Source organism: Stegostoma tigrinum, chromosome 20 (assembly GCF_030684315.1).
Source record: "Stegostoma tigrinum isolate sSteTig4 chromosome 20, sSteTig4.hap1, whole genome shotgun sequence".
NCBI lineage: Eukaryota > Metazoa > Chordata > Chondrichthyes > Orectolobiformes > Stegostomatidae > Stegostoma > Stegostoma tigrinum.
This window is the reverse complement of record NC_081373.1, coordinates 39,503,971-39,517,928: the sequence shown is the minus strand read 5'-3', so window position 1 is coordinate 39,517,928 and position 13,958 is coordinate 39,503,971. Positions and strand designations below refer to the sequence as shown.

Here is a 13,958-nt window from a genome sequence, read left to right as displayed (position 1 = left end):
CATCATACTTTCAGACTGGAATGTGAATCAGGATTAAGTACTTCTCCAGTTTTCAAATGCAGGCCACTCATTTTTCAAACAACAGCTAATATTGAAGATCATCCTTACAAGGCTTTATAGGGACAGTGTGTTCTGTTTTAGATCTAAAATTCATTTTGCATGAACACTGATCTCATAGGCAAACAGACATTTTATACAAATTAAGTGGAGTCATTTTAGTTAGCGACATCGAATAAATGCTATCTCAGTTATTTCCACAATACATTAGTGTTTTCTTTAATTATTCATTCACAGCATGAGGACATCACTGTATTTATGTCCCATCCCTATTCTATGTAAGGGTCTACCATTACCAAATAGTTTTGAATTGCAGAAAGTCAGACACAGCAGAACCACACATGCCTTTCATTTTGTTTTAACACCATCAGCAGATACACTGTTTAAAATAATTAGATTTAATAGAAACATTGAAAACAGAAGCAAGAACAGGCCATTCAGCCATCTAAGCATGCTCAGTACCTGATCCAATTCAGCACCCAGTTCTTGTTCTCTCTCCATGTCTTTTGACCCTTTAACTCTAAGAACTATATCGAACTCCTTCCATAGGTTCACCACTCGCTGGGTGAAAAAACAATTCCCACCACAGTCCTAAATGATCTAACCCATATCTTCAAGGTGTGATGCATGGTTCGGTGCTCCCTGGTCGTTGGAAACATCCTTCTCACGTTTACCCTGTCTAGTCCTGTTAGAATTTTACAATTTTCCAGTCTCTCTTCATATGTCAGTCCTTCCATTATGGGAATGAGTCTGGTATTAGTCATTAATATTTAGAATTATTTCATTATTAACATGGGATTTACGATACTTGCGCTTGTATTCTAGGGACTAGCCCCTCTATGTCTATTTCTCAATTGAGAAAGATACCGTATGAATGACTTTTCTAGCAAAATGATGACAACTGTCTTTCCAAAAGGGGGAATGCATGAACCTGCACTAATAAATAACTGCGATGGTTGAACATTAGGGTCCATAATGATAGTTAATAGCTTGCTTCGAATTGTTAGGTAAACTACGCATTCAGAAGAAACATTCGGAAATAACAAAGTGTAAGGATATGGATGTAACTATATAGTATAGTCAAAATCTCTGACAAATCAGTGAATTACAAGGTTGAGAGCATTCAAATAACTAAGGTCCACATTTTTCAATTTTAGTTTTTTTTCATTTCTCTCAATCATACTGCTGAGATCCCAAGGACTAAAGGCCAGCAATCATCACCAAAGTACTATTCTTAGATATTGAGAAGAAGATTCACTTTCATGAAGAGAAAATTGCCCCTAACTTTTCATGTACCGAAGCATTTCTCAATCTCAAAGGAAATGCTGTTTGACTCAGGAGCGATGCTGCGTCCAAAACTACAAAAATCTTAATAGCACAGGCCCTGAATTCTGCATGTAAAGAACTAAGGCACCTGAGGAATAAACTTACTAAAGTATGGGCATGTTTTAAGATAAAACTTTCAACTATAGAGGGAAAAAAATACAAGCCTACAGGGACACATTCACACTCAGGCTTTAGTTTGACATAAGAAAGCACAATGGAACTAGAGGAATTGGAGTTAATAAAAATCCATGATTAAATTAAAATAATCAAGAACATGGCAAATACAGAAAAGTATTTTTTATCTGTTTACCAGCATTAAAATTGTAATACAATAGTATGAAATACCATTTCAGAGAAAAAAAATCACAACAACGATTTTTCTTCATCCAATCCATGCCCAAATTTGCACTTTTGATTAACTGTGACAAAAAAATTCAGAAATATTCCAAGATACTGCACAATATCCAAGAAATACTTTTTATATTCTAGTTACCAATGTCAACACATGCTCAAAGGGTAGATATACATTATTTGAAAATGAATCAAAGAATTGATGTTTTGAATAATGACCACCTAATATTCAACCTCTGTATTTTCATTTTGAAATATTCCAAGAATGGATTTTGTTCTAATTTTTGCACCTGTTATAGGGTTCCAAGTTAGATGTGATATTGCAGTGACACACCACCTGATTTATTAAGCTTCAAGCCTAGTCCCACAGGAAGAATTTGTTAGATTGTTATGCATTTTCCATCTTTCTATGCAAGTCAGTCATATGTTTAGCTCCTGATCTACTGCTAACTGATGAAAATTTGTTAAAACATAATGTGCAAGTTGTAGACATTTTCTGGCTACATAAAGATTCTAATTTCTTTTTGCATTCATGTAAGAAATAACATGATTTGATTCAACGGATGACATCTAGCTGTAAATCCAAAACTGTATTCAAAATGTACAATGAACTGATTTTATTTCAAACTTGCAGCTAGTAAAGAAGGATGTTCATGACTGGACTCTCACATATGAAAGCTCAAAATAAAAGAAGTTATTTGACACACTGGATCATCTCATCTGCCACTCTCTGATTTCCGAATATTCCATGAAGAGTTCAGTAGTATTTGGTTATACTGAGAAGTACCTGGCTGAATGCATGAAGGACTCTTGTAACTTCATTTGCATAAGCACACTCAGTGTAATTTCCTTCCATCCAGCGTCCAGTTCGATCACATTTACGCCAAGCTTTTCTTTGCCGATGGTCTCCATAATAAGGTACAGATCCAAATGGATATCGCGTACAGGGGTAGTACGCTGTGATACCAGCTAATGTTCGAGGCCATCTGTAGAAAATTGAAGGCAATGTAAAGACCTTTCTATTTCCTTCATTTTTGGGCTGTAGATTTAAAAAAAGACACTGCTTTAAACCAAGGACACTGTGTAACAAGATGGCTGCAGTTTTAGAAATTATATTTACTGGAGTATATTGTGAGGTGTATACAATGTTGTTTTCCCTGAAACAATGAAATCAAAAACAAGACACTAGAGAGCTATTGGGTTCTGAATTAAGGAAGTTAACTGCTTAACAACGAGGTCTTTTTTGGCTCCTAGCCAGGTGACTATAGCATATATGGTGTCCAGTGTAGCGGAGATCAAATTTCAAAATAATCTCAGAACTTGCTTGAAAATCTCAGCAGGTCTGGCAGCATCTGTGGAGAGAAATCAGAGTTAATGTTTCAGGTCCAGTGATGCTCCACAGATGCTGCAAGCCCTGTTATGACTTTCCATAAAAAATTCTGTTTTTGTTTCTGATTTTCAGCATTCACAGTTCTTTCTTTTGCTTTCAAAACACTATCTCTCTCTCTCTTTTCTGGCTGAAGGTACCAAATGTCTCTCCAGTAACAGCTAGCTGTCTTCCACTCATCTTTCTCTGCAAATCCCTGCTGAAAGAGAAATAAAACTTTTCAGAGACAATTAAAGGACAAATTTGCAATTCGTAAATGAAAGAGGGTGTTGGTGTACAAACAACCTAGTGTCTGTAGTAAAGAACTAATAGGAATTGCAAGAAAGAAACATTTTATTAACTTCTGTGGTCCAGACTGGTGTTATCAAGCTGTGTTTCTCTACTTTTCTCCCCCAACTCTTAATATCCATGTCCCATCTGTATTTGTCTGTCTGTGAAGGAGAAATTTTAAAAAGGGACAGAGTTCAAATTATGGGGTTATAGAGTCAGACAATCACAGTCATACAGCACAAAAACAGACACTTCAGTCAACTAGTCCACGCTGCACATAATCCCAATCTAAATTAGTCCTATCTGCCTGCTCTTGGCACACGTCCCTCCAAACCTTTCTTATTCATGTACTTACCTGAATATCTTTTAAACATTGTATCTGTACTCACATCCACCACTTTCTATAGGAGCTCATTCCACTAACCATGCCCCACATGTTTTTTTTCTAAATCTTTCTCATCTCATCTTAAAAATATGTTCCCTAGCTTTGAAATCTCCCACTCTAGGGAAAACGACACCTGCCATTCACCTTATCTATGCCCCTCATGATTTTGTAAACCTTTGTAAGGTCACCCCTCAATCTCCTATTCTCCAGTGAAAATGTCCTGGTTCTAAGTTAGCAATTCACATTTCCTAAATGGCATTGATTAAAGAGAGTTTGTTGTAACCAAGTTGACAGGTAGAGAAACCTTATGAGTGCTTTCTTTCAATTAGTGTTTGTCAGTCAAGTAAAATGGGGGATTTTGGACAGTCTGATAATATCTTAGTCATCGTCATTGAGTCAGTCATACAGCAATAGAAACAGTTCCTTCAACCCAACCAGTTCATGCCAAACATAATCCCAAACTAAAGAACTCCCACTTGCCTGCTCCTGGCCCATATCCATCCAAACGTTTCCTATTCATGTACTTATCCAAATGTCTTTTAAATGCTGAAATTGTACCCAAATCCATCACTTCCTCAGGAAATTCATTCCACATGTGAACCACCCTCTGTGTAAAAAAATTCCCTCGTCTTTTTTAACTCTCTCCCCTTTCACCTAAAATGTGCTCCCTAGTCTCGAACTCCCCCATTCTAGAGAAAAGACAACTATCACTAACTCTATCCACACTCCCCATTATTTTATAAACTTCTATCAGGTCACCTCTCAAACTTCCATGCTCCAGTGGAAAAAAAGTCTCAGGATACAACTCAAATCTTCCATACCTGGCAACATCCTGGTAAATCTTTCCTGAAACCTGTCCAGCTTAATAATATCCTTCCTATAACTAGGTAACCAGAATTGGACACAATATTCTGGAAGAGGCCTCATCAACGTCCTGTACAACCTCAACATGACTTCCTAATTCCTAGACTCAAAGGACTGAGCAATAATGACAAGCGTACCAAATGCCTTTTTAGCCACGCTGTCTATATATATTGCAAACTTCAAAGGATTAGATACCTGAACCGCTAGGTCCCTGTTCTACAACACTAACGAAAATCCTACCATTAACTGCATAAGCCCTAACCTTGTCTATTGTACCTAAATGCAATACCTTGCATTTATCCAGATTGAACTCTATCTGCCATTTTTCCGCCCATTGGCCTACTTAATCAAGATCCCTTCGTAATCTTAGCAAACCTTCTTCATTGTCTACTATGCCACCAATTTTAGTGTCATCTATCAATTTCCTAAGCCAGCCTTATGACTCTGGGAATGATGGGGCTTTATCACCAGCACACTGCCCCAGTGAGTTATAATGCGACTAAGATTAATAAGAAAATGTGCACTTTTTAAATATTATTTGTATAGGTCACCAGAGAAGAGTTTCAAAATAGTAGGACGATAAGCTTTATAAGATAAAAATTGTGGGGCATAATGATCACACAGTCATGATAGTCGGCTTTAATAGAATGGAGATAGCAGGAACTGCCGATGCTGGAGAATCTGAGATAACACGGTTTAAAGCTGGGTGAATGCAGCTGGCCAAGTAGCATCAGAGGAGCAGGAAAGTTTGATGTTTCGGGCCAAAACCCTTCTTCAGAAAATGAAGAATATAATGGAGGTTGGTTCTGGAATTTGGCAATATCTTGATGAGGCTGATGGCATTTTCTACTATAGGTAGAGGAACTTTGCCTTCAGATTGACAAAGCACAGGCCTAAAGTCACTCACCACTCCCCATCAACCTAATAGTTACCCTGTTAATAATCCAGAAAATCACACAATTTCATTCAATTCTCAGTACAGAACAAAATATAGAATGGGTGAAATGGACAGAAAAGTGAGAGGTCAAGAAAAGGATAGGGCTGGGACCAGAGCAAAAGGAGGGCGAGGTCAAGCGTAGAATGTTAATAAAGGCTGGGGCCAACAGTATAACATGCGAACAGGACAGGGGCCAAGAGTAAAACATTAACAAAAGGATGGTTTTTCAATTTAAATGTATGAAATATCAGGAAATGTGTTTCCAAGCAAAAATTTTTTGGCTCCAATATCCAAGATAACATGAAATAAACAAAACACAATGTAGATAAATATTCTTTCCCAATGATGGAAGAAGTAAGAAAATGAAGTTTGTTTATCTTATATTGTCAAAACCAAATCTACAAAATATTTCCCTAAGCTATCGTCACGATTTTTTTTCCAAGATTAATTTCGCCTGTATTTACTCTTGTTAATCATCTTAGAAATATAGAATCAGAGCATCTCTGCAGCGCTGTTATGGGATATTTTGCCCATTGAGTCGGCCTCAACCCTCTGAACAGAATCTCACCCAGATACAGCAGCGCCACCACACCCCCACCGCCAACTCTATCCCCGTAACTCCACATTTATCACAGCTAATCCGCCTAAACTGCACAAACCAATGGGGCAATTTAGTACAGCCAATCTCGCACATCTTTGGACATCTTCATTGCCAGAGCCACTTGTGCCAAAACTGGACAGCTTCGTAGCTTTTATCCCAATTTCTTGTGGAGCTAGTTCCTACTCTGTGGATGGCGAGGGCGATTGGCAGTACCATCTTCCTCAGGGAACACTGCTTTGCGATTGTCTTTGTGGGTATTAGGACTTTCAGAGTGTCCTGAGTAACCATGGTGAAGTGGAGGAAAACAATTTCCTGGGGTGAGCAAGATTAAGAGTGGCCATGCACCACTGCTTCCAGTAGAGCTGCCATGAAACATGCAGAATCCTCAATGTAGATCCAAGAGAACACTTTCTTGACTGTTGATAAGAGAAGCATATCCTAAGGTGATATTCAAATCTCTTTGGTTTTGGCGGATGGGGCCTTAGTGGTGGTCCTCCTGTGCCTGTTCTGACAAAGTTCTCACTGAAATAAAACAAGGAACTGTGGATACTGGAAATCTGAAACAAAAACGAAAAATGCTGGAGAAGCTCAGCAGGTCAGGCAACATCTGTGGAAGAGAAAAATGTTAATGTTTTGAGTACAGTGATATATCTTCAGAATCCCATACTCTGGTGAAGAGTCAATGGACACAAAGTTAATTCTGTTTTCTCTCCACAGATGCTGCCTGATTTGCTGAGTTTCTCCAGCAATGTCTGCTTTTGCACTGAAGAAGTTCACATCCGTCTTGAAACATTAAGTTTACTTCTTTCTACATATGCTGCCTTCTCTGGTGAGTACAACAGCATTTTTTTGTTTAAGTAGCAGCTTTGATTCTGTGGTAACAGCCTCATCTTTCAGTCAGAGGACCATGAGCACCCTGGCCTAGACTTCTATCCATGAGTCAGGTTTGCAGAGTCTGAAAATGGTCAGCTCCACAGTCCTGACTTTCAAGGATGGCTTTTCGGATTTCAATTTTACATTCTGTCAGCAAAGGGGGCTGGAAGACTTGTCTCTACACACTTGCATTGTAGTCATGTTTCCATAAGAGAATAGAACATAAAATAGCCCTCCTCAGTCATGTCCCATCTAAGCCACATCAAGGCACGTAACCACTTCCATGACTCTGATCTCCAGTCTCAGCCAAAATACCATACCCACTGTCCATGTCCCTCAAATCCTTCATGTTAACCAATATCTAAGTCCCATTCCCCAGCACGCCAACAACCGCCAACATGGCTTTCATGTCTTATATGCCAACTTAACCCTCGTCCTATCACAAATGTGCTCTTCATGTCCTCCTTGCCAATCTTTGCCCATTTAATTACCACTCTGCAACCTTACATACCAACTTACCTAGAATTCACCACAGGCAAAACTCAGAACCACCATAAATGAGATTAAATAAAGTCCCCTAGTGTCTATTGCAGTCTTTACAATTTTGAATTTTAAAAATTCATTCAGACAAAATGATTGACTAAAATTACATTCCTTCAACTAGTGCATATCTTAAAATAATAAATGTTTCACTCACATCCTCAACACTTTTTAACAACAAACATTTAAATTCATTTATACATCTACTTCAAAAAGTCTATGAACACTTCGTGCTGTCAGTCAAACAATAAGATGGCAGGCACTCTACAGTGATAACAGATGGTTGAGAAGTCAGTCATGTATTAGTAATCCAGTAATGGAAGCCCTCAGGCTTATACTAATAGATAATGCAACAACAAACTGTTTTGTTTTACTTACATCCAGGTGTTTGTTTTAAAGATTCAAAGGGAACAAGTTTTAAATGCCTTCAAAGCTCAAAAGCTCCCTTTGGCAGGTCAGCTTGACACTTCTGTTAGTTGAGTTTGACAGGTCTTTAACATTTCCAATGAATCTGGCAGCTAAAATGTTATTCATACCTTGTGCACATTCTTGCTGACATTTTAAAAATAATTCTAAAAGTTACTTTGCCCGTTGCAAAGGGCATCTAATCTCCCTCAAATGGCATCTAATATTCCCCAAACATATCCCAGAACCACAACTAAGGAGGTAGCTTAAAGCTCCAATCTGGCTATCAGAAGAAGCACACAAAGTACAGACCTGTTCTTACCAGGTCCACTCTACAGACCTCAGTTTTCACACACCTGGATTACAAACATCACACAGAAAGGGAGGCAGCTAATGATTTAAATTGTTTGCTGCTACAATGAAAAGTGCACGCTCTGATCACAATCCAACTCTATTCTTGCCCTCATCAAAATGGGAACAGCTATGTTTATGAATAGGACTTGCCATTTCCGTGCTCACCTACCAATTTTGCCATGACGGGGAGCTTCTTTGTTGTTGTTAAAATTTGCCGGCACTTTTGGTGTATTACTGAATGGCTGCTATATTGTTGCAGGTGTTGACTTTTCGATGTCCATTAAAATGGAAAGAACTGTCTGCTCTTTCAAGTGCACATCCTAATCCCATGGTACTAGCTGAAGAACAATTTCAATGTTATAATGGTGGAAGAGGGGAAAACTGCAATATCTCTCTGGGTACGTGAAATAGATGACCAGTGGAATTCCCTATTTCTATCTATCTTATGATCACAAACAGAATTTCAAGAGGAAGATTACATGCCATCTATTACTATGCTGCATTCGGAAGAGAAAGGACAGTACACAGCCACTTGAGACAAATCTAAGAATATGCACAGAGATGTTGCTTTCAACCTGAATTCTCCCCTTGAAAAGAATCTGAAATATTAATTTAAATAATTTCATGTTTACATCCAGGTTGGCAGGTGTTAGTGTTAACAAATGGAACAAGTTCGAGTTTAGGCACTCACCTGTACCATTTAATGAACCATAATGAATTATTGCTGAAATGTGACCATCCTTAACAACATGCTCAACTTTATGCCACATTAGGATCAATGTTTTGCCAAGAGATCATACCCACAAAGAATACATTCGACATTTCCCAACTGTCTTCTTGATTTTTTGAGTTCTGATGAAAAGCCATTGACCTGAAAAGGTAACTCTGTTTCTCTCCAACAGATATTGCCTGACCTGGTGACTATCACTAAACTTCTTCACATTTATTCCAAATTTTCAGTATCAGAAGGGTTTTGTTTTTTAGAACCCTTCACAAACTTATTTCACTTTGTAAACAAAAGACACACGCATCCCATTATTGAAACATACGGCTTAAGTGAAAGGCAGTTAGCATTTCAAGACATTTCTACTCTTCGCTTAAATCATAACTGATCTGGCTGTCATCTCCAAATTGCTCTTCCGTCTGTCACCCATTACTCATGACTGCCTTTTCTCCCAAAAAGCCACCTTATTCAGCCTTAAGTAAATTCAATAAATGAAAGGATTCAGCCTCCACTGCTTTGTGAGGAAGAAAATTCTACAGACTAACAATATTCTAAAAATCAGAAAAAAACTCCTAATCTCAGTCTTAAAGGGTAAACTTCTTAACCTTAAACTCTGTCCTCTATATTAGTTCTCCCTGCCAAGAGGTAACAAACTCTCAACATTCACCCTACCAAGCCTAATCAGGATTCTGTACGATTCAAAAAGATCACCTCTTAGTTTTCTAAATGCTGTTGGGACTTCTTTCGTCATATACTCAGCCTTCATTCTATGAATGATTCAAGCTAACCTTTTCTAAAGGGCTCTTAATGCAGTTTTAATGAGAAAAAGACATTTTATCGATGTTTTGCATCTTGCACTTATGTTGCAAGAGTTCAAATTCAAGGGGGTAATCAACATTTTTCTGTGCAAGAGTCATTTGGTGTGATGCTGTCTTATTTAATGCAATTATACCTTTTTTAAACTGATAACACAACTGTATGCAGTCCTCCAATGTGGTCTCACCCAGGCCCTGTCTAGCTGCAGTAAACTTTCCATACTCTGACATTCCATACCCTTTGCATTACAGCAAAATTCCATTTAACTTCAGAATCATCTGCTATACCTGCACACTAAATGTTTGTGATTCATGTATTAGGCCATCCAGATCCCACTGTAACATCAAGTTCAAGAATATCTCTCCATCTGAACAGCATTCCACTTTTCTACTTTTCCTGCTACAGTGAATAAATTGTTCTTAAACAACCACTTTGAATTCTGTAACTTGGGGAAAGAAATGGGGAAAGATGTCAGCAGCATACAATACTTGATAACAAAATATTTTAAATTTGCAATTTATTCTGTGGTTACCGAGCTGGGCATTTTTGTTTCAGCTTTTTTCCAAATGCAAAATGACTTCCATTCTCAAATCTGGAGAACAGTCCAAATGCTTCATGCTTATTGCTACATGTAAATCGTACCTGAAGTCCCCTTTATTGTTGGTGACTCGCTCTGCAGAACAGTAAGGTGCAGCAGTTTCTAGCACCATAATTTCTACCTTCTTGCTGCTATTTCCACGGGAGGTAGTGATTAGGCACTCCCACTCTCCCGTTGCATCAACATCAATGTTGGTCAGGATCAGCTCACTGCATAAATTAAAAAAAAAGATATTTTAATGCATCTTTGACTTGGATTTCTTGGATCACTTTTAATAATTGCTCTTCAGATATACATTGAGTATTATTTTTCAATTCAGTTAGTGTCTTTGGAGATTCTAAAACATGTTTGCTGTCAATCATATCATAACTTCAAACATATTGTGTGTTTTCCAAGATTTAGATTAGAAAGTAAACACAGATAACTGCGTGGAAGTATTAAACATTCTAATGTCCATGTCTTGCTTTGAGTGAATGATAGGCCTTGCTTCTTTTTTAACCTAGTGAAGAAATTTAACTGTAATTTTCAAAGCATTAAAAGAATGCAATTGTTCAGCCCAGCAGCGGTTAAGTTAAACAATAACTATATATAGATGCACCAGTTTAAATCTAACTATTAATCAAATGCAAGTTTGAGAATTCTTTCTAGACAGAATAGCTCAAAACAGACTTATGACATCATTATCATTTCAAAGAACTGCATATAACTTTACAACACTGAATTTATACTATCCAGATTTGATTATGTTTAATTCAATATGAACCTACTTACGAATTTTTACTGCACTCGATGCAACACTGGAAAATCCAAAATCCCTCCCAACCCTTTGTCATTGTACATGATGATCAGTCAGAGAACCTAACCTTTTCACTACTTCACAACTCTGAGTGAGTACATAAGGTGACAAAAACTTGCATTTATATAGCATCTTTGACATAGTAAACCATCCACACATGCTTACCAAGCAAACTTAGACACTGATCTACATTATAAGACAGTCAGAAAGGTAACCAAAGTTCAGTCAAACAGCTGGATCTTAAAGAAAACCCCCCCAAAAAACTGTAAATGCCAGACATCAGAAACAAAAACAGAAGATGCTGAAAAAGCTCAGCAAGTCTGGCAGCATCTGTGAAGAGAAACCAGAGTTAACATTTTGGGTTCAGCGACCCTTCCTCAGGGCTGAGGTAAGCTGTGTGAGCTTTAAACAACATGGCTAAAAAAAAGAACCAAGAGGTTCACAATGGAAATTCCAGAACATTAGCATTAGCAGCTCATGGCACAGGTGACAACAATGAAATGGAATTTATAAAAGAAAGGTGGGAATTTAAAAATCGGTATATAGTTCAGTGAGGCTACAACGTAATTCGGCCTGGAAAAAATGAGCTCAGGGAGCCTGCAAGAATAGCCTTGCGGCTAAGTGAAAAATCCCTATCACAACTCAATGATACCATCAAATAGAGGAAAAAAATGATTAAAATACATCAGTTTAACTGAAGCAATGAAAAGCTGGTGACAAAATAAGAATATACCATTTTGAGTTGCTAACTTTGAGATTCCAGTTTCAGGAATAATTGTTTCTCTTAAGTTGTCAATATTTATTAGGTTGTCGATGGATTTATTCTATAAATATTTTTCAAAGAGTTCTGTAGAATGCACAATTTTGCACTAAACAGCTAAATAAAAATGGGTCAAATCCATAGGAATTGCAGTTCCATATATGCAACAGCTATCTTATTTAATATGAGCATTCATAACTCCCTTGTAGACATCACACTCCAGTATCCATAAATTACTCCGTGCTCAAAATATTTATATTTTAATTTTGTAATAAAATGAAAAAGGTGAAGGGCTGTCTTTATAAGAAAGCAATTGTTACAATTCACTTTCTCTTAACCTTCTTCACTTATTGTCACAGCTGAATTCAGTGCTTATAGAAGCCATCACTGTTATGATCCGGAGTTGACAGATTTATGCGTGCCCTGAATAAAAACAGTTATTGAGCTATTTTACACTGAAGGTGTTTGTACAAACGGAGGGAAGATAAGACAGCTTTCCTTAGGGTGACATGAACCCTCTTAAAGACTGAAATGCCAAATCATTGCAGTAGGATGTTTTGTATGCATTTTTCAACATGAAATCTACTGCCACAGAACCATCCCATTACTCACTTCCATTCTTGAGGTCCTGTTTAATAGTAACATTATGTTTCTTCTTCTAAGGCAGGGTTGTAATATAATAAAAAGCAGCTCAATATAGAAGTGTGATAAATAAAGCAGCATAATGACCATTGCAACACGGTCAATTTTTACTAAATCAATTTTATGTATCTGGTCCAAGTCTAAATACTTTTGCTCAAACACACAGCAGGATCATACATTCTGTAAAGACGACATATTTTCATTTTTCTGTCATTTTGATTGTGGAATGAAATGGGAAAAGGACTGTTTTAAAAATCAAACATTTTCACACTTTTTAAAAGCAAGTTACTTCATACTTTTTATAAGTACTGTTTGTTCAAGCAGTGAGTAGGGTCCAGTTGCAGATGAGCTGAAGCTCATAATTGTATATAGAATGGAGGTTTGCCAAGCAACAGGTAGCAGACTGGCCAGTGAAATGCTGACAAGTTACGATGACAAAGACCAACAGATATGTGATTGTCTCCCAAGCAGCTGAACAGCTTTTGGTTGGGAATGTTTGAGACAGAAGTCATTGGACTTTTGAAAGGGAAGTAGCTGTCCTTTTACTCTGAAGAGCAAACCAACTCAAGTATGAAAAATGCCAGTTTATTTTTCCCTCACAAGTTACTGTGAGTTGTGGTTTTATAACCTTGAAGTAAGAGACTTCATAAGCATGAATCAGCTGCCCTGTGCCTCTTGCAAGGAAGTGAAAGTACCTGGCAAAGGAAGATCAATGAGCAACAAATCCAGAAAAGCCACGGGAATCATCAAAGCAAAACCTGTAGACAGGGACCATTGAACTGCCTTCCCAGTCTTTCCCTCTACCCAAAACACCTTTTATTTTTGTCTCTGTCTGTTTGTGGGTGTGTACGTAAGAGGTGCTTTTATGAGGTTCACAGAGTTTTAACCAAGAGAGTTAGATATAGTATCTTTACAACTGCTTATCTGCAGTTAGAATGTATTTATTTGCAATAATTATTAATTCTTGTTAAGTACAGTAACCTGATCCATGTTTTCCATCAACCTGGGTCAAAAAGACAAGTAAATTTTGGAATTCCATGTACCTTTTAAAATCTTTTAACTTTTGTGACTACTCTAAGAAGAGGGGCTTGATTTCCAAAGCACTACCCCAGAGAGATGTAGCACTCCATAGATTCACACAGAAGAATCTGCAGTACACGGCAACATAGAACTAGCTCTATTCAAAGCACCATGAGAATATCACACGTAAACTTAGATCATCATCAATGCTCAGTAAACTGTGTGCATGCATTTGATAGTGCAGAATATATG

At 37.6% G+C, this 13,958-nt stretch overlaps 1 protein-coding gene across 1 annotated transcript in view; it reads right to left on the bottom strand.

The window, feature by feature from the left end:
- Positions 1-13,958, bottom strand: part of LOC125461780 (adhesion G protein-coupled receptor A3) — a 470,817-nt gene that overhangs the window by 201,377 nt on the left and 255,482 nt on the right. The window contains exons 8-9 of the mRNA XM_048550975.2: positions 10,533-10,697; positions 2,522-2,720 (exon numbers count right to left, since the gene is read on the bottom strand). Coding sequence (XP_048406932.1) covers positions 2,522-2,720; positions 10,533-10,697 — 364 coding nt within the window. The remainder of the gene's footprint in view (positions 1-2,521; positions 2,721-10,532; positions 10,698-13,958) is intronic.